This window comes from Lynx canadensis, chromosome C1 (genome assembly GCF_007474595.2).
Source record: "Lynx canadensis isolate LIC74 chromosome C1, mLynCan4.pri.v2, whole genome shotgun sequence".
Classification (NCBI taxonomy): domain Eukaryota; kingdom Metazoa; phylum Chordata; class Mammalia; order Carnivora; family Felidae; genus Lynx; species Lynx canadensis.
In genome coordinates, this window is record NC_044310.1 from 94,058,563 (window position 1) to 94,079,807 (window position 21,245).

General features: G+C 40.0%; 1 protein-coding gene across 1 annotated transcript; it reads right to left on the bottom strand.

Annotated features, from left to right (window-relative positions):
• Positions 1 to 1,486: 1,486 nt before the first annotated feature.
• Positions 1,487 to 21,129, bottom strand: KCNA3 (potassium voltage-gated channel subfamily A member 3). The gene is made up of 2 exons (XM_030326191.1): positions 17,688 to 21,129; positions 1,487 to 4,979 (listed from the first exon to the last, which is right to left on the bottom strand). Exon 1 carries the CDS (start codon positions 21,043 to 21,045, stop codon positions 19,309 to 19,311), a length of 1,737 nt encoding a protein of 578 aa, XP_030182051.1. The 5' UTR covers positions 21,046 to 21,129; the 3' UTR covers positions 1,487 to 4,979; positions 17,688 to 19,308.
• Between the last annotated feature and the right edge of the window lie 116 nt (positions 21,130 to 21,245).

Here is a 21,245-nt window from a genome sequence, read left to right on the forward strand (position 1 = left end):
TTTGAATAGTTAGAATAAGGAGTTTTCTTAAAATGAAGACAGTTTTTCTATCCTCTCCTCCTTCCCTGTCCTCTGCTAATCACAGCATACATGTGACAAAAGACAGTGGGCTGAAAATTGGTTACAGTGGTTGGTCTGATGGTACGTTTTCTCTGAATCAGAATGTTGGCCATTTCTTGGGTTATTGCTTCTTTCAACTGTTCAGAAGTCAGTTACTATGGTAGACTTTTTTTTTTTTTTAAAGGAAATTAGAAAGCTAGGGAAGAAGATAACTTGTCTGTCTAACATTATGACAACACGTGGATTTGGTGTCTATGATCAGGGTTGGTGGACTTAATTATGTTCTAGATGGAAAATGTTTGGCTATCACCCTGTGGGAGGACTCTCTTTTGGAAGTATCTAACAAGGTCTGTTAATAGCAAAAAATGCCTCATTCTCCAACTCTGAAATTTCCCAACATATCATGTAGAGTTAGATTTCAGCTACAGTTTTACAGCTAATGGCAAAATAACATAAGGGAGAATAGTGTAAAGAAAATGAGATTTGGAGCCATTTGATGGCCATATGGTCTTGAACAAGTCACTTGATCTTTCCACTGGTTGGTTAATCTCTAAACTTCAGATGCTATTATTACTTCATATGGATATTTTAAAGATTAAATAAGATGTGAATGATCTTTGCAAAGCATGAGATAAACAAATGTTAGACGTTGCTATGAAAAAATCGTATTTGGATGTCTGCATAATTACTATCCGTATACGATTTCAGAAATGGATTATTGTTATTATTACATTTAACATACTACATGGAAATACTACATGCACTGTTTGCTTTCCCTTGTATACATATAGAGGAACTTTTTACCCCAAATTATGTCATTGTATGGGGTAGTTCCAAAAATGGTCTACACTGAACAAAAGAAGAGTATATTCCTATTTGGTTTATAGTCCTACAGTTTTAAAAACACTTTGACAATTAGTTTTAAGTCAACTAAATACTTAACCTTCCCGCCCCAAACCCAGCATTAAGAGATCACACCATGGATACAATTCACCAGAAGAGATACTACTATGGTTTGTTTCTGTATGGTCAGTTCACAAATTGTTGCAAGATACAATATGAACACAATTTGATAGAATCACCATTGAGCAAATTTCGTCAACTTTAAAAAAAATGGATAAAGTTATTTTTCACAAATATCACTAACACGAATATATAAGAGACTCAATTACACCTAAAGTGAAAATTCAGATTCACAAGACCAAAAATTATCAGATTAAATGTTTTAATGAATTGCTCGGCTAGTCAAAATATACATTTCCTATTGTGATAGAGGCCTTTAAAAACTGCCCCCTTTTCTGAATGGAAGGATATAAGACTAAACCTCTGGACAAATAATCTCGTTATGACAAAATATTTCTGGATTATTCAAATGGACTGCTATCATTTTAACAATTTCCCTAGCGTCCATATTTTAGCATCTTTCTATCCTAATCTCTTTCTACCATAAAACCAGCAACCAGAATATACTCTTGGTTTTCAATGGGTATAATTATCTCTTATCTATGTTGTACAAAAGCTATAACCCTTCTTTTTCCAACTGTCCACAAAAGCCAAACAGAAGCGTCTGGGTTATCCCTGAATTTCGTTTCTCACTCCTGAGCAAAACTAATTACAACATGGCTCCATCAGGCCTCTTTTGTATTCACAAAAGTCTACAACATTTTGTGAATATTATTTCAAATTATAGTCATTTGAATTCTGGGACCAAAAACGGCGTTACCTTTTTAATGTGACAAAAACGCACCTTGCAATCAGCTACAGTTCACTGGCAAGCATAATATATTTAATTCTGGTTTGCTAAGTGTTTATTAAGCTACAAAGATTTAAACGGAAGATTCACTTGCACAGAAACTTTGTTTATATAGTAACTAACCCACCATTCAAGGATGAAATGATAAGTCACAATAGTTAAGCCATGGTCCAAATTAAAAGTTACATTTTTTAATGTCTTGCTGAGGTCAATTAGAAATATGAACGTTTGGATTTGTAGTCTGTTCAGTCATATGAACAGAGATCTGTGGCATCTTAGTGCCTGGAGAGGAGCAACATGTATGTGCATATCAGAATATTCTGGAAACATTATAGAATTTTCAAAGATATAAAAAAACGTACAGATTACTAAATTTAAAGTCTTCATTGCACGGATAAAGAAACTAGGGCTCAGAGAAGTCAAAGGGACTTTCCTAGGGCACATAAATTATTAGCAGAGCCAGCACTAAAGCAAAGACACTTGCTTAAGCTCTACCAAACTGCTTCTTGTGGGGAAAAAAAAATCAACAGATCATAAGGCAAACATCCCCATCCTTCCAACCTTTTCCCACTTTCTAGTCCAGGATTATAATGTTGAGTGTGCAGTACAGCTCTGGAACTGTTTTTAGCATTTCATATGTAATTTCAAATCACATTAAGTTCTAATTAAATTGAACAAATAACCTCCTCTTCCTTTGCAGCTATTTCATTAATCTGTTTCCATTCCGCACAGTGGGTTTTCTACGTTTTCATGATCCCATTGTAGGCCAGTGACAATTCTTAGAGGAGAAAAAACATCCTATTTCCTCTTCTCACAATCAATTTGAAGAATGGTATATTTATGACACTTTAAAGGTTTAAATCTTATTTCAATTTACTCTTTCCTTTGGAGATGCGTAAGAAAAATCTGAGTACTTTAAGTATTCTTCAAAGACTTTTCAAATGTGTATAAATGAGGATTTGGGGGCTGAGAATGGGCTTTGGGGATTATTTAACCCAGCACAACCACCTTGCAACTTAGGAAACTGTAGCCTAGCAACAGTAAGTGACTTATCTAGGGTCCCACAGGTAGAAAGTGGGTAAGACCTCTGGTCTCATGATATCTACATCAATACTGTATTTTTACTACACATTTGGTGAACCATATCAGATATGACAGTTTACTCATCTGGTGCCATTCTGTGCTTTTATCTCAAAGTCCAGGTTTTGTCTTTATTTGAAACCGTGGCCTGTAATAATAATGCAGATATGATATTAAGTATACATAATAAAGTTGTGTCATTGGTGTTTCCTGAAGGTAGTACCTGTGTCTATTTTTGTAATGCCTACCGATCCTTACTAAAACATGTGAATGTCTAAAACCCCTTATAGGACCTTTAATTGGTTTGTTTCAATCATCCCAATAGTTGATGTGAATTACTTTAACCGCTGACAAGTCTGTGAACATCAGTTATGAGTATTAGGTGGCTGGAATGGATTGACAGTTCTCTGGGCCAGCGTCTCTTCTATGTGCGCTAACAGAACAAAAACATGGTGGTGGCTTTGGCTATGTTTTCACTTTAATTACAAATCATTCAGTTGGGAGGTTCACATAGCTCAAATCTGAGATACTTATCAGTCACTTACTTCACTTTTCCCGAGAGTGATCTGGTCTCAAAATTTTGACCACAGAAGAATTATCAGCAGATTGTGCAAAATTCATTGTAGGCATTGACTCAAAGAAAATTACCTGGATTTTATCTCCTACATCCTTTGCTGCTAACAGGTATAAGATTGTTTAGTTATCGATTCTTAGATATTAACAATGAAACTCATCACCTGTATTTCCTTTTACATGGCATCAAAAAGTATTATAATCTTGGCTTTGCTACTGAAATATTTTGATATCATTAAAATTCTACAAGCACTCTTATTAGAACAGCGTCGCTATGCATTTGAGTAACAGGAAATTGGTTATTTACGCATTTGCTCAGGTATGTTTCAAAAATAAAATATGAAAGTGAAAAAAAGTCTTCATTATACCAAATGTTCACAGTTTGACTTTCCATAAGGCTTATTAAATAATATACAAATAGCTACCATTCTGCTGAAATGTCACAGTAAATACATTAATAATGGCACAGAAGTGAAATGTCCCCAAAAGGGAAATCATCTTCATGACCTCCTAAATCTCTTTTCCAACTAAAACTTTGCTTATTTTATTGAAAAAAGTTCCATTTCTAAAGGAATAACTTATAAAAATAGAGGATGAGTCAAGAAACCTTTTACAGGTACAATTTTGAAGGAAATTCTATACATTAGATGAAATATTATAATATATCTTTAAGAATGTGCTTTGTCTCACCACACCAAACATCATACGAAAACTAAACTGAGTGATTATAATATCTATGAACTGCTGAAAACTATAACCAAATATTAAAATTTTAGCTAAAATAGACAACTTAAACATAAGTACTAATATACTTCTAAATTTATGCTCAGCTAAAACCTACCTACGAGACAAATTTGCAAATCTATCATTTTGAGTCAAAAAAATAAAAGGATGTTGAATCAAGCAAGGCACATTTCTTTTAGGCCAGTCTGTCTTGAACACCATTCATCTGAGCACAGTGTAGATTTCACTTATTTACGTGTAAATGGGCCAATCTATGTAGGAGAGCCTTTGGTACAAAACACGCCTTCACAAATAAGGTTGCACATAAGCCACAACACAGAAGATAACATTACTATATCTCATGATTCAACACAGTCCAGTGATTAACTGAAAGAAGAAAACAGTACCAGTTGGCTTGTTGGAAACAAACATTTAGGTTTTCTTTATCAGCAGTACTGACTAGTTTTTGAGTGATTCAATTTCACCAAAATGTCAAAAGGTTGAAATGATCCCTTAATATTTTCGAATGTTCTTCTTCATCTATCACTATCTTTAATATTGCACACAATTCGAAGAGAATCCTCCAGCTTTAGAGCTGTTTCCTTTATATAAAGCATTTATTAGAGACATGTTATTTAATGTCAACTGAAACAAAAATATGCACTGGCAGACAGATCACTGCCCATCAGCGACAGGACCAACACAGCGTTCTTGATGTAGGCAATTTAAAAATGAGGATCCTACTGGTCCGTGCAGCAATACAGTTCTCTATGTGGGACTCTTCAGGTATCTGTTGGACAGAGTAAGCACAATAATTTACTGTGTATTTAGTTTTTTAAAAAAATTATAGACTTTATGTCAATATAAAATATTCTATTCATTATACTTTTCAAAATTTGGGGTTTTTTGCAGGTACCCTGAAAAGTTCAACCAATTTAATTTTCTAAACTTATCAAAAGCACTTAATTTATAAATTAGAAGAAGTTTCAGAGTATGCTGAAATTATGAGCTTTTTGTCCTTACATCTATCTATCTATCTATCTATCTATCTATCTATCTATCTATCCATCCATCCATCTATCATCTATGAGAGAGAGCGTGTGTGTGAGGAAGAAGCTGAGGGAGAGAGAGAATCTTAATAGGCTCCGTGCCCAGATCAGAGCCCAATGTAGGGGTGGCGGGGGCTCAATCTCACGACCATGAGATCATGACCTGAGCCAAAATCAAGAGTTCAAGAGTAGGATGCTTAACCCAGGCACCCTTTCTCCCCTTTTATCCTTATTAATACCCACTTCGAAATGTAGTCTAAACCAATGTGATTGTTTGCTTTTTCAACATAAAAATTTATCTTCACCTTTACAACCATCTGAAAGGTTCCGAGTGCCTGTTTTTAAAGAAAATATATGTATTAATTTTCTCAATGTACTTCCAAGGGTTTGTTTCTTTCCTGGCTGTATATCCTACTGTTGTAACTTAAGATGAGAACTCTTTTAAAGTGAATGGAAATCCCATGCTCAGGGTTCTGGAAAGGGGATGGAGGAGTGAGGGTTGCAGTGGGAGGGAGGGAAGGAGAAGATTATTTCCCATACATACTCCTGGTTTTAGCAGGTATCTGAAATCCAGTGGCAAATGCCTACCAGTGTTGATCTGGAACTTGAATGTGCTTTTTGTGGAAGAATCATCAACTCACAAAACCCAATATCATATGCCTACTGTGTACTTGGCAATCATTTAATGAAAAGTTTTCTTTATTGGCCTGGATTATACTGGATCATCCTTCATGAAAGAGAGAACTTCTTGACACTAATCTTTGGCCAAATAGCAAGAGTACACTCTTGCATCACAGTATTCTTAATTTTCATTATGAGCGTTTGAAAATTACAATGGTCTAATAGCTAGTAATGACTACCAATTACAAGAAATTACAAGTAACATGAATGATCTGGCATCCATTTCATTTCCTAAGTGCCTAGTTTCTGCTCAATGCTACTGTAGCTTTCATTATCTTGAGATGGTTCTATTAAGCTAGTCTTGTCTTGCTACTATTTACATCCTTTCTATATGAAAGGTTCAGCCTTTTTTTTTTTAAACCTCATGTGTCAGTGCCTGCCTCAAGGCTCTTGGGACTATTAAATAAGTAAGGTATAGCTCGGCATCCTAATAGACTGTAGGGGTGGAGGGAGTTGCAATTTAACAGAAACAAGAAATCAAAGTGATATTTGGATGCTAATCATGTTTACATTAGTGGCTAAGAAATGGGTTGAAGGGCTTACTTAGGTATCAAAATCAACTCTACAAAAACAGGGAAAGGAAGTATAACAGAAAATGGTGACTTATAATTGATGATATTTGACCAAATAAATGATTTAACATAAGAAGCAAGAGGGGCGCCTGGGTGGCTCAGTCAGTTGGGCATCTGACTTCGACTCAAGTCATGATCTCACGGTTTGTGAGTTCGAGCTCCGCATTGGGCTCTGTGCTGACAGCTCAGAGCCTGGAGCCTGCTTCAGATTCTGTGTCTCATTCTCTCTCTGCCCTTTCCCCACTTGTGCTCTCTCTCTGTCTCTCAAAAATAAATGTAAAAAAATTTTTTAAAAAAAGAAGCAAGAAAAGAGGATAAGAACAGTCAAATTTCTATAATTATCAAGCTTGTGAAAAAGTAATTAATACCTCCACCAAGGCCTAAACAAAAGAGGTACAGAAACCCAACTTACCTAACTGCTAGCCTTACTAATTTGTATTTCATGAGGAAAGGGTTACAATCATTCTATTTTATGGGAACTTTGTTTTTATGTGTTTATACTTTGACATCTATTAAATAACTTAGAGTTGGCTGCACACCAACAAGCTCTATGAATTCTGCCAACCAAATGGTAATGATTTAGCCAAAGGACTAGAAAATTTTCTTGTTCAATTATGCATAATTCTCTGATTGGCCTCTTGGAAATTATGTACTCTTGGCAAGCAAAAAAAGTTTAAACTCAGTCATTAGAGTTGCTAATGTGTTAAGACATGAGCTTTGATGGGGCACCTGGGTGGCTCAGTTGGTTAAGTGTCTGACTTCGGCTCAGGTTATGGTCTCGTGGTTTGTGAGTTTGAGCCCTGCGTCCGGCTCTGTGCTGCCGGCTTGGAGCCTGGAGCCTCTCTGGATTCTGTGTCTCTCTGTCTCTGTCTGCCCCTCCCCAACTTGTGCTCTCTCTCTCAAAAATAAATATTAAAAAAATTTGAAAAAGACATGAGCTTTGTCAAAAATCTGGAAAGTCATGGGAAAATGAGCTGTGAGGTGTAATCACAGCAATATTTAGGTCTGCTAATAATAAATATCCTTAAATCCCATTGTGACCTAGTAAAATAAATTGATTTTTAGAATAAGTTAAAATGGTTGCTGGTGAAAGATTTATAGAATACAGGTGTAAAGCAATTCAAACACAGTTCTTCCCTGGAGAAACTATTTTTGTCTGTGGTTTTTAGTCACCCACTACCTTTTGAAATCCAGGACAGTGTCACTCTTGTTTAACATACTTTTTATTATAATTTCTTACAGAGGTAATCTGTTGGTGAATACCTGAATTTTTTTTGTCCTGTAGTCATACATGAGGTAAATATAAAATGTAATGGTATGTGAGGCTGCCGCTTATAATGTCTAATACCTTGGCCATTCCAGCTTTTAACAGAAAACCCAGTAAAAACCCATACTAGGTTAATATTTTATATATATATATATACACACACACACACATATATATATAAAATACTAGGTTAATATTATATAATAATATATAATATATAATATTATATAATATATAATTATATGTAACAATATATATAATATAATATAAAATAATATAATAATATAATAATATTATATTATATAATATATAATATTATATTATAATCTATAATAATTATATAATAATGTATATTATATAATAATTATATAATATATATAATATTAACTTAGTATTATATTAACCTGTACAGGTTAATATACACTATGTTAATATATATACTATATATATATATATCAACAATAATTCTTCAAACCAGAAAAAAACATGAAAAAATAAGAAATGAAAATTACTCATTCCAATCCTCTATTTTGTGTCATTCCTTTTTTTTTTTTTTTTAATTTTTTTTTCCAACGTTTTTTATTTATTTTTGGGACAGAGAGACACAGAGCATGAACGGGGGAGGGGCAGAGAGAGAGGGAGACACAGAATCGGAAACAAGCTCCAGGCTCCGAGCCATCAGCCCAGAGCCTGACGCGGGGCTCGAACTCGCGGACCGCGAGATCGTGACCTGGCTGAAGTCGGACGCTCAACCGACTGCGCCACCCAGGCGCCCGTCATTCCTTTAAAAAGTCCTGACAATGTGCCCTCAGAAAAGAAATGATCTCTGTCCTCTGTGAGCTTCATTATATAAAGTGATGGAGGCAAACAGAGTTTCTGTCTTCTGTTGGTCTCCATATGTAATCTGAAGCGTATACGTCAGTTTTCTTTAATTTAGGGACAAGTTTCGTGAGGAAATTGTTCCGTGTAGAGGTACAGAGGCAACACCTAGTCAAGTCCCGGTCGGATGTGCCTGAGAAATCCAGGGAGAGCAAATCCAGGAGCAGTGTGGAAAAAGTTCCCTTCTATTCATATCTGGAGAGTCCCCATTTCCTACTACACAGGGAAGTGCCTCTGTTACAAGATTACCCAAAATCCCACAATGCTATTACCTCAACTCTGCGGTACTCCTTTACAGCAACGCTTTCATTTAGACTCAATAATTCCATACTACACACCTTGGTTTTCCAAAGCTTCTAAGAATTTCCCAGTACCAACATGTACTACTACCGGTGCCTCTCACCTATTTTATTTAGAAATGACCTATGTTTTGCCACTATAAAAGTCACTCTGAGGGGCGCCTGGGTGGCTCAGTCGGTTGAGCGTCCGACTTCGGCTCAGGTCATGATCTCACCGTCTGTGAGTTCTAGCCCCATGTCAGGCGCTGTGCTGAGCTCAGAGCCTGGAGCTTCGGATTCTGTATCTCCCTCTCTCTCTCTGCCCCTCCCCCACTCATGCTCTGTCTCTGTCTCAAAAATTAATATAAACATTAAAAAAAAATAACAGTCACTCGGAGAATCTGCTCTTACTGTTCTTGGATTCAATGTCCCCATCTTCTCTTTCATATATGAAAAAGTCCCTTTAAAAAAATAACCGATTTTTGTGAGCCTACCATATAACTTGACAATTACATCAAATTTACTTTGTAAAAGCAATTATTTTACTCAGTAAGGTCACAACTACAGTAATGTAATTCTTCAAGGTGATTCACTGATGAAATATCTAATGCCTTATTTAATCAGCTTCCAGAGTAATGGAAATCCCATGGATATATTAAGACTCACCATTAACTGAAAGCAAGAGTGAACTTACAGAAAGGTTTCTTAGAATGTTGGCAGGATAGGTAAGTTCCTATAGATATCACTTACGTGTTCTGATTTTTGCTATACTATGTAAGCCAATCAGTCAACAAATATATATTGAGTGTCATTTATAAACAGCATTTTATTGCCGGCTAGGGTAGGAAACACAGTCTCTGTGAAGCATTCCAACTCTAGGTAGCCATGGTGATTAGGAGCGATATCTCTTATAATGTTATATTTAAATTATTTATGTTAAGGAACTCTACCCACAACTGGGTAGTACTTTGTGGATAAAACCTACTGGAGTATGTTCTACCAAATGGAAGCCCTCCCCAGTGAACCAATTATTAGAAATTCTATCCAAAAAAGCACGGTGAGGGGGCGCCTGGGTGGTTCAGTCAGTTAAGTGTCTGACTTCAGCTCAGGTCATGATCTTGAGGTTCGTGAGTTAAAGCCCCGTGTCAGGCTCTGTGCTGACAGTTCAGAGCCTGGAGCCTGCTTCGAGTTCTGTCGCGCGCGCTCTCTCTCTCTCTCTCTTTGCCCCTTGCCCACTTGTGCTCTGTCTCTGTCTCTCTCAAAAATAAAATAAATGTTAAAAAATAAAAAAAACAAAAAAGCATGATAAGGGGTATAAGCCTCACAGTGATAGACTGAAGCACAGATACACAACACGAAAATTTTGCTTATAGTTTAAAAACACTCAAATTGGAATTTCCTTCCTCTCATCCCTACCTTGAACAAAGACTTATTAAGCACCAACTTTATTCCAGGCAATATTCCAGATCCTGGGGGATATAGTAGCAACGAAAGACAAAGGTCACTTATGCTCATGGAAGGGAAAGGAAGATGGACAATAAACAAAAAGCAAGTAAGATATCTAGTATGTTAGAGGAGGGAATATACAAGGCAGAGAAAGGCTAAAGGAGAGTGCTGTGGGGGCTGCAAGTTTAAACAGAGTGGCTGGGGAAGGCTTCACTGAGGCAGTGACAGCTACGGAGCTGACGGAGCCAGCCACGCAGAGATCAGATGTTAGAGCGTTCCAGGCAGTGGAACAGTGGTACAAAGACCCGAGGCGGAGCGTGCCTGGTGTGTTTGAGGAAGGGCAAGGAGGCCGGCACAGCTGCTGTAGAGGATCAAAGGGGAGAAGAGTCAGAAATGAGGTGAGAAGGGTAAGGGTAAGAGTAGGTAGAAAAGGTAGAGCCTTGCAGGCCACGTGAGGGCTTTTGGTGTGTACTCTGCGGGAAATGGAGAGCCAGATGGGAGTTTTGCCACCAAGAAGTGACATGATCTGACAAATGTTTGAAAAGGTTCTCTCTGGCTGCTACATTGAGAACAGACTCCAGCAGGGGAAAGGATGAAGGATGGGGTACAGTCAGGAGGGTACTCTAAAAATCCAGGTGAGGAGCGCCTTGGTGGCTCAGTCAGTTAAGCATCTGACTTCAGCTCAGGTCATGATCTCGCAGTTACTAAGTTCGAGCCCCGTGTCCGGCTCTATGCTGTCAGTGCAGAGCCTGGAGCCTGCTTCGGATTCTGTGTCTCCCTCTCTCTCTGCCCATCCCCTGACTGTGCTCTCTCCTTCTCTCAGAAATAATAAATGAATAAACTTAAAAAAAAAATCCAGGTGAGAGATAATGATGGCTTAGAATGGGTGGTTGCAGAAGTAAGACTCCGGAAACATTTTAAGAGAGGAGCCAACAGGATTTGCCAATAGCTTGGAAAAGCGGTATGACAGAAAGAGAGGAATGTACAATAATTCCAAGGATTTTTTTAGCTTGAATAATGGGAAGATTGAAGTTATAGTCACAGAGAGGGGGAAAAGGGCAAGAGACAGGATTGGTGGCAAGGGTGGTGCAAGACAGGGAAGCTCAGTTTTGGACATACTAAGTTTGAGAGATCAGATGTCTAAGTGAAGATGTCAAGTAGAGAGCTGGAAATGCAATCTGAAGTTCAGGGGAACGGTCCAGGCAGGGGAGAGAGAAATTTACATATAGATAGTCTAAAGCTATGAGAGTAAGACGGGATATAGAAAGAAGTCTAAGGACTAAACTGTGGCCCACGGGGCTCTCAAACATGAAGACTCAGGGGAGATGAGAAAGAACCAGCAAAAGAGATTAAAAAGGAGAGAGAAGAGAGGTAGTGAAAAAACACACAGTGTTGGGTCCTAAAGTCAAATGAAGCAATTCTTTGCAGGAGGAAAGAAGTATTCCACAGTGCCAAAGGCTTCTGATGAGTCAAATGAAACAAGCACTGAGAAATGACCATTGGGTTTAGCTATCAGAGGTCACCAATGACCTTGAAAAGTACACTTTCAGAAGTGACAGGGGTGAAAGTGTTTGGAGCAGATTTGGGAGCGAATGGTAAGGGATTCCATGATGAACGAAGAGTGATACCCTGCTCTCATAGAAGAGATAGATTAATCATATAACACAAATAAATATAAAATGACAGCCATGCCAAGAACACATCGTATATTCAATTAATTCTGAGACACACTTTTTCAGATTTGAGAACCTATGAAATCAGGATGTACCTTAAAATCACTGGTACTTTCCCTCATAATTGGCAGTTCTTCTTTTTTTAATGGCACATAGAATAGTGGTGGCTCTTAAGGGACCTTAAATTTGATGAAGGGTACCCTAAATAGGGAATTGGTAAAACCAGAGTCATGAGAGATAACTTGGAAGTATTGAAGTAAAAATAGAAGTTAAGAAAGTGAGGAGGGGGCTAGCAGTGGGAACATCTGCAAAGATCCCCATAGATGAAGGGGGAAAGGGAACTAATCCCATAAGTGGATGAAGATCAGGGCTGAGAGAGATCATGTGTGGCCATGAAAGCTATGTGAAACCTTTGGATCTCTATCCCCAAAACAAGAAAAAGACCTTCAAAGAATTATAAGTAGAGGCAGGTGATGTAATCGGATTTGAGTCTCAAAAAGATTCTTCTGGCTACCAGGGGGAGAATGGTCAGACTGGCCACAGGACATGTAAGGAGGCCAGTCAAGAGACCTTGGCACTTACCCAGGATAGAGAGGAGAGTAGTGTGGATTAAAGTGGTGGTGACAGTGATGCAGAAAAGTAGATTATTTTTAGGGGTATTTAGGAAGTGAAATGATTAAACTCAGTGACAGACTGAATGTATTTACTTATATGAATCCACTATTACATTAATAAACACATTGAGAACACTAGGCAATAAATCTGCCTCTTAAGCAAGGCTATAAAAAAATAAAAATGCTTTGTAAATGTCTCTGCAGCACATATGAATGAAAACCAGTATTTTGGAAATTCACCAATTTTATATGGTTTAGATCTCTGGACAGAAAGTAAATATATCTTAGGACAGAAAATAACAGGTGAGGTGTGTGTGGGTGTGTGTGTGTGTGTGTGTGTGTGTGTGTGTATAACAAATTACCCTTACTGGATTCTTTTCCAAATTAAATCATATGTTTAATTTAAGGAACATGTTTAAGTGTATAAAAATAAGAACTTTACGATTCAGAGAGAATTTCCATAAAGAACAAGAGTTTAAAATAAACTTGACAACAAAACCAATGCTGACTGACATGTAACACACAAGTGCAATGCTAGCTTTCATTCTAGAAATTTAGCGGGAATCTCAAAAGAGATTCCCAAGAGCCTTTGTGCTCTGATGGAAGGGGTAAGGGTGAGGCTGGGGACTCACTGAAAAAGAAAAAGCTCTTCTCCACTCCTAACCTCCATGCTGGGGGCATGATCTGCAGAGTCAGAGCCCTGCATGCCCATATTTATTCATGACGTTCTCCAGACATGATGAAACATCATTTTTCATGCATTTAAGTGCCATCTTTCTCACAACCAGGATCCCAGGATTTACTTTTCAGGCTAGAGCTCCTATTCTGCATGCTTTAGGTTGCAGCAATAATAAAATGGCTCCCAAGGAAATGATGGAGCCTCTTTTCCAGATCTCCTCTTTAATGTATTTGATGGTTTATGGTGCAAAATTTGAAACACAAGGAAAAACACATCCATACAAAAAAGGGGGGAGAAAGAGGAAAACCACAAAAACGTTTCTCTGTAAAATGTTTTTTCTTTACAGTTCTGAAGACAAAATTAGTTTGCAGCATCACTGAAGACGAAGACAGATATTTGAGAACTTCCTGACCTCTCTGAATCGCTTAAATGAAATTTGCAAGGTGGATGTGAGTATATACAGAATATTATTATCATGTACTCTATAGCAATGGCCATTTTCTGGCAGGAGGTTAGGAGCTGAGTCATGATAGCCCAGGGTTTGGGCTCTGCATGGCTTCCCCTTCCTTCTTCCTGCCTTTTCTGATTTGCCCTCTCTCGAAGGTTTTCAAGTACTCCCTGCAAGTTATAGAAAACAAGTGACTTCAGTGACTTCATTAATATATATAAAACAAAATACAGAAAATTAGTAGCACCAAAGCAACAGTCTTACCCTCCTTCATTCAAAAGGTGAAATAATTAAAAAAAAAAAAAAAAAAGAAAAGAAAAAGAAAAAGAAAAAGGAAAAAAAGCCCCACCCTAAAATGCAATCCCTAAATATCCTCTGTCTCATTCTTGTGCTCCTCACATCTATCTCACAGTGTTTCCATAAGTCTTCGAATTGATGGGGGAGGGGCAGGTGTACTTCTCTGCATTTCTTAGTGGGAGGGGTTATTCACAGCTGAGAGGTGGGAAGGACTTGGAACTGCTATAGAAAATGTTGAAATTTAAAAATTTTTTTTTTTCAACGTTTATTTATTTTTGGGACAGAGAGAGACAGAGCATGAATGGGCGAGGGGCAGAGAGAGAGGGAGACACAGAATCGGAAACAGGCTCCAGGCTCCGAGCCATCAGCCCAGAGCCCGACGCGGGGCTCGAACTCACGGACCGCGAGATCGTGACCTGGCTGAAGTCGGACGCTTAACCGACTGCGCCAGCCAGGCGCCCCTTGAAATTTTAAATGTATAGAAGTCATTAAGTTATAGTTATGGTTCTCAAAGGAATAGATGATTGGTAGTTTATATTGAATTTAGATACGATCGCTCAAGCAGTTGCTTGAGTACATTTTATGCCAGAGAGGTAAACACCAGTTTCATATAAACAAACCATAACTTTAAATTGCTTCATACTCTGCATTTAAAATTTCAATCCCAGAAGTTTTATTTCAAAATTCAGAAATAACTGATAGAATGCCTCCTCATATTTGTAGCTGTTTGTTATAATAGTTGGTGGGCACTAAAATTTGGTATGATATCAGCTTAAAAGCACCATAAAGGAAATAAATAGCAATGCTGTTATTTTCATCTCTGGATTCACCAGCTGTGGGGTATGTACATTTTTTCCCAGGGTGTTGATGGATGTGCCCTGTTCCAGTCACACCTCCTCTCATGAATGTTTTGTACACACAGACATATGTATACTTTTCAACATCTAAGACGTGCACTGAGCTCAACAGTGAAGCCTGTGGTTTGGCAAAGCTGACTGATATATGTGGACTTAGACTCATTTGCATTTTGCTGTAAGCCCAAATCACTATCCATTTTCATTTTCTAAATGATTTAGGACCTTAGAGAAGGGGCTACAGCTATTATGTGGGCCAAAATTATATTCTATTGTTTCTTTGAGCACAGATGCTCTTAAAGATCCATGGAGTTATTAGGTAAGGCAATCATGTCACAAATTTCAATGAGCTGGCAATCTCCTTGTGCTTTCAATCCTTTTGTTCTAAGTAATTTCTCCTTTCTCAATAAGACAGAGTCAAAATATTTATACTACTTGCTGCCATCGTTCTTCAGTAACCTAGGCAAAATATGAGGAGATGGAAAAAATAACAATTTGCATAGTACTATCGATTGTAGATTAAAGCACATGAAAATAGAAAATTAATCTTAAAACTGAAAAATATCTATTGCCCTAGCAGGTATCACTACTATGACTAATTATACTTTCTGAGTATAATATTAAATCCAGACAAATCAATAATATAAGAAAGTGATCTTTTATTACTAGAAAAGTCAATCTCTTTGTTCAATTTAAATACCTGATACTTGATCCCTATGGTTAAAAGTATCTGATGTTTAGAAAGGGTTAATTTTCAATATACTGCATAAAATAGGTTTCTGGAGATATATTCTTTACAGAAATTCATTAATTAGTAACATGGGCTGAAGTCAAACCTAAAAGCATAAGAAATTTATTTTCTCAATCTCTTTCAAGTCACCCAATAAAAGGAACATGGGTTTGGGGGCCAGAAGGACCTGGCTTTAATCATAGCTGGGTTTCTTGCTAGCTGGGAAGTCTTTGGGAAATCACTTAACCATAGCCATCTCGTTTTTCCCCTCCTAGAGTGGGGTGAATACCACTTACCTTGCAGAGCTGAGAGTATCCAGGACATGGTAATTAAATGGTAATTACTATTGTTACACAGAAAGTAAATAGGAAGACACTGATTATTTATGTATGTCATATCATTTGCAAACCTCAGTAGTTAATTATACAATGCTTGTAAGTAACAATCACAATAATAATGTAATCTCTTGGCAAAATCTCTGCTGCATACCATGCAATTATTTTTTTCTAAGTATCATGCCTGTATCAACATTTAATATTCACAATTCTATGAGGTACCATTTCTTATCCTCAGTTTACAAATAAGGAAACTGAGGCACAGAGAGGTTAAGTAATTTGTTCAGTGTCACACAGCATAGTCAGGATTCAAACCCTGGCAGTCTGACTGCAGAGCCTGTGCTTTAAATCACTTCATTAAAAACCTTAAAATAACATTAATGTAAGATTAGAGCCATTCACTCGTCAAATATGTACTGAATACATAGAAAGTGCTACATTTTGTGGTAGACACTAGTGTCCAAAACTTTGTCAAGTTATAGAACCTATACCTTTTAAGGAGCTTTTAGTTTGGCAACTAGAACATAATTATACTATGCCAAAGTTATGATTCAAAAAGCCATTATTTCTCTGGATTGAAGAAAAAGGTCTTCTTCATATTACTATTAATAATCATACAATTCTAAAAATTGTGGTACAACCATAATTTACTCACAGAACAAAGCAAGGTTTCTATATTTTCAAATAAAAAAACGAATAAAGGGTCACTGCACTTTGTTCATCTTCATGTCCAGATCTTTTAAGAACAGACACAAAAATTATTCTTACGTTATTACTATAGTGTGTCTAACAGTTTACCAACAAAATGGGTCACAAAAAGAATGTCTGGTCATTAAGAACACCAAGAGTTTGATCAAAAGGTAGATCAGTGGTGAAAGCAACTCTAACAAGTAGCAAAGGAAACTAGATAAAGGAGTCCTATTTGCATGCACGTACAGAGAAAGCAATGAACATGTATATACTTTTCCTGCCTCTATTATTTGTCTGTTCCTTCCTCTTCCCCCTCATATAGTCTTCATTCTTTTTCACTGTCTTAAATACACAAACAATAAAGTAAGTAGGCTTCTGACTACCTGAAAATATGAGTTTTAGACCCAGGGTTACTCTAATTTACTCTAAGAATAGTCATACCCTATCAATATCAAGAAACAATTGTGGACAATGTATACTTGTGGACGATGTATAACATATAATACATATAATGTATATAAACTAAAATGGTTTTGTTAAAAGACATTAAACACATTTGTTACCCATATTGTAACCTTAACCACTTTTTATTGAAAAGAACCGTACTGCTGCGTATGACTAATTGTGTAAGTTAAAATTGGGCCCATAATCCAACAGCAGTAGGTTCTGCCTTTTATCCTTTTTTTAAGGGGAAACAGGTTGTGCAGTAGCCAAGAGGGTTAGTAGAAGGAATGGAATCATTTTCATTTCAGTTTGGGTGAAGGTTATTCTATAGAGCAATGACTTCCCCCCTGCCATCCGTTTGCCACAGACAACAGAAACCAAAGGACAGTTAACAAAAGGGAAATCACATGGAAAAGATGTTGTAACTGACCATTAAAAGGCACTTGCACATAATTAATATGAAACTACTGGGTTTGCAAGTAGCACCAACCCAAACAGGAACAGCATCTCCCTGGTTCCCTGTGCAAAGACGGAGAGCTCTCAGTACCCCCACAGTGCTCACCTGATTTTGTGTGTCTTCTGGCAACCCTGGTGTGTGGCTGAAACTTGCAGGTATTTCCCCAAGATTTGGTTACTTCCCATCCGTCTTTTTTTTATTGATGGTCTGCAATCCCCTCAGTTAAAAAGTGTGTATCCTTTATATTTTTAAAGTTTACTTAGCTTTTCAAGTGCTCTTGTGGGATCTGGAGTTTTTTTTTTTTTTTTTTTTTTTTTTAAGAGGAAGTCTCAAGGTCCCTCGCAGTAAGGTTTCAGGTACACCGATTGGATCTTTCATATGCTTATGTACAGAACGCTTTTACATTTGCTTTTAAATTTCATCTGTTGGCTTGAAACTTCCTGGAGGAAGAAAACAGCATCCTTTTAAATTATTGCCTAATTGTTGGCATTGAATTCAAATCATGCCCCATTGTGGTGTATATCTAACGTTCCAAAGGCAATATTTTCCTTCTCGATTCAATCATTATGAGATGATATCAATGATTTTCTGTAGTAAAAAAATAACGCATTTTGTGATTCATTTCACCACCCTCAGATTCTCAGACATAACTTTATTTGTGCGGTTTATTCAAACAGTGGTTTTCCTTCCGACATCCTGTAAGTAGGAACCATCTGGAAAGGTTACTGTGGAAACGGCAGGGGCTAGGGGGTGGGGCTACAGAGCAAGAGATGCCATGACAACCTTTTTCGGGTTTCCCAGGAAACATGGGTTGCTATGGGAACTGCATCAGTCAGGTCCGAATTAGTAACTTCCGCTGGAAGGAGTGTCTGCCACTTTAATCTTCTTGTGATACTGCAGAAGCTTATCTCGCAGACGCGTTAGGAATTTTGTTTGTTTCTCTCAGCAGCGCTGAAAACATCTGTTTCTACACTTTGGTAGATGTTGCTTGTAACACACACACAGAAGTTCAGAGGAATCTGTTAGTCTACCCCTTTCGAAATGCTCAACAAGCCCCAAAGAGTTGCAACCGATTAGTCAGATCAGGACATCTCAGGCATTTCCCTTCGTTCAAAGTTGTATATATCTTTAAAATTCCGGGAGGGGTTCCGAATAGAAGAAATCCCAGTCAAAAACCAAAGAAACTCACGGTGGGTTTACAAGTCATTTTTCTAATCAGACTTCTCATCCACACATCCACAGCGTAGGCAATTGAACTAAATACTCAATAATGTTGAACAGTCCATCACACTGAAGCATCCTTTAAGTACGTGCCAGCTTTACTTAGTAAAGAAACAAGTGTCTTTTAATTCTGAGGTTAGGCGGTTACTCTAACTGTTCTTTAATTTCATTTCCTCCCAGGATGTACAGCTGCTTTTTGTTTGTTTGTTTGTTTGTTTGTTTTAGAGGGTGTGTACTAGAAATCAAGTTTAAAGTAAGTTTGTTCTTTGCAATATTAGAGAGAGGGGGAGAAAACAATGGAGAGCTGAGAGAATGCAGCCCACTTGCAAAACAGACACCTGTTTCAGTATGAAGCAGTAGGGAGAGGGAAAATGAAGTGTGCTTTCCACTTCTTCATGTCCTTTCCTTGATGAATGGTCTGGAAATGTATAAAACAAGGGCATACACAGACCAAGGGGGCACGTTCCACACAATACTGAGCACAGCATGTCACTTGTATCATATATTAAACGTCAGTAAATATCTTTTTGATGTTGACACAGGAGTTGGGATTATTGTTCGTGGTGCAGGTGGCAGTGGAATTGCCCGTTTTGAAAGGGGTCTGGGGGAAAGCGCTATGGTTCATGCCCCCCTCTTCGATCACCATATACTCCGACTTACTCAGAGTCGAGTTACTCCTTGCTTTTCGGAGCTCCTCCGCCGACGAGGAGAGGTGCTGGCAACTTCCCACGTGCATGTACTGGGCTTGTTCTTCCCCTTCTGTCTCCCGGTGGTAGAAGTAATTGAAGTTGGAAACAATCACAGGGACTGGCAAAGCAATGGTCAAGACACCAGCGATGGCACAGAGCGACCCCACAATCTTGCCCCCTATGGTCACCGGGTGCATGTCACCGTAACCTACTGTTGTCATGGTTACCACTGCCCACCAGAAGGCATCCGGGATACTGCTAAAACCTGAAGTGGGGTCGTCTGCCTCGGCAAAGTAGACCGCGCTAGAGAAAAGAATGACCCCGATGAATAGGAAAAAGATGAGCAAGCCCAGCTCCCGCATGGAAGCCTTCAGCGTCTGGCCCAGGATCTGCAGCCCCTTGGAGTGCCGGGAGAGCTTGAAGATGCGGAAGACGCGCACCAGCCGGATGACCCTCAGGATGGCCAGGGACATGGCTTGCTGTCCATTGCCCTGTCGCTCAGCCAGCTCGGTGCCCAGAGTGATGAAATAAGGGATGATGGCCACGATGTCTATCAAGTTCATGATGTTTCGCGAGAAGGTGGCTTTGCTGGGGCAAGCGAAGAACCGCACCAGCAGCTCAAAGGAGAACCAGATGATGCACAGGGTCTCCACCACGAAGAAAGGATCCGAGAAGCTGGAGGCTCCGGCGGGCGCCCCCGACGTGCTGTTGCCGGCCGCCTCGAACTGCTCCTGCGACGACGCGGCGGGGTAGTCCTTCTCGTCGCGGAACTCGGGCAGCGTCTCCAGGCAGAAGATGACAATGGAGATGAGGATGACGAGCACGGACACGATGGCGATGCCCCGCGCCGGCCCGGAGCTCTCCGGGTACTCGAAGAGCAGCCACACCTGGCGCTGGAAGTCGTGGCGGGGCAGGGGCCGCTCCTCCTCCCGCAGGAAGCCCTCGTCCTCGCGGAACTTCTCCATGGCCTCCTCGCCCAGCTGGTAGAAGCGGATCTCCTCGGAGAAGATGTCGATGGGCACGTTGACCGGCCGGCGGATGCGGCCGCCCGACTGGTAGTAGTAGAGGATGGCGTCGAAGCTGGGCCGGTTGCGGTCGAAGAAGTACTCGTTGCGGAGCGGGTCGAAGTACCTCATGCGCCGCTTGGGGTCGCCCAGCAGCGTCTCCGGGAACTGGCAGAGGGTCTTGAGCTGCGTCTCGAAGCGCAGCCCGGAGATGTTGATCACCACGCGCTCCCCGCAGCAGTCCTGCTCGCCGGCGGCCGGCAGCGCGGGCGGCAGCGGCTCGTAGCGGTCGCGGTCGCAGCCTCCGCCGCCGCCGCAGCCGCCCTGCGGCGGGCCCCCGCCGCCGTCGGCCGCCTCCGGCTCCAGCAGGTGGTCCCCGGGCACCACCGTCATGTCGGGCGGCAGCGCGGGGCCTGCGGCGGGCTCGGCGTAGCCGGGGTTCACCAGGGTGTGGGCGCCGCCGCCGCTCGCGGGGCTCTGGGGAGGGTGGGCGCGGTGGCGGGCGGAGGGCGGCGGCGGTGAGCGCAGCAGGCTGAGGTGCTCGTCCATGCGGCGGGAAGAGGCGGCGGCGCGGGCCGCGTCGCTCCTCCTCGCGCTCCCCGCCCCTCCGCCGCCTCCGCCCCCGAGCCGGGCCCGCCGCCTGTTGCTGCTGCTGCCGCTGCTGCTGCCGCCGCCGCCGCCGCCGCTGCTGCCGCCGTGAGGCTCAGTGTGACTCTGGCGCGGTCCGCCCGGCTCCTCCGGGAGAAGCC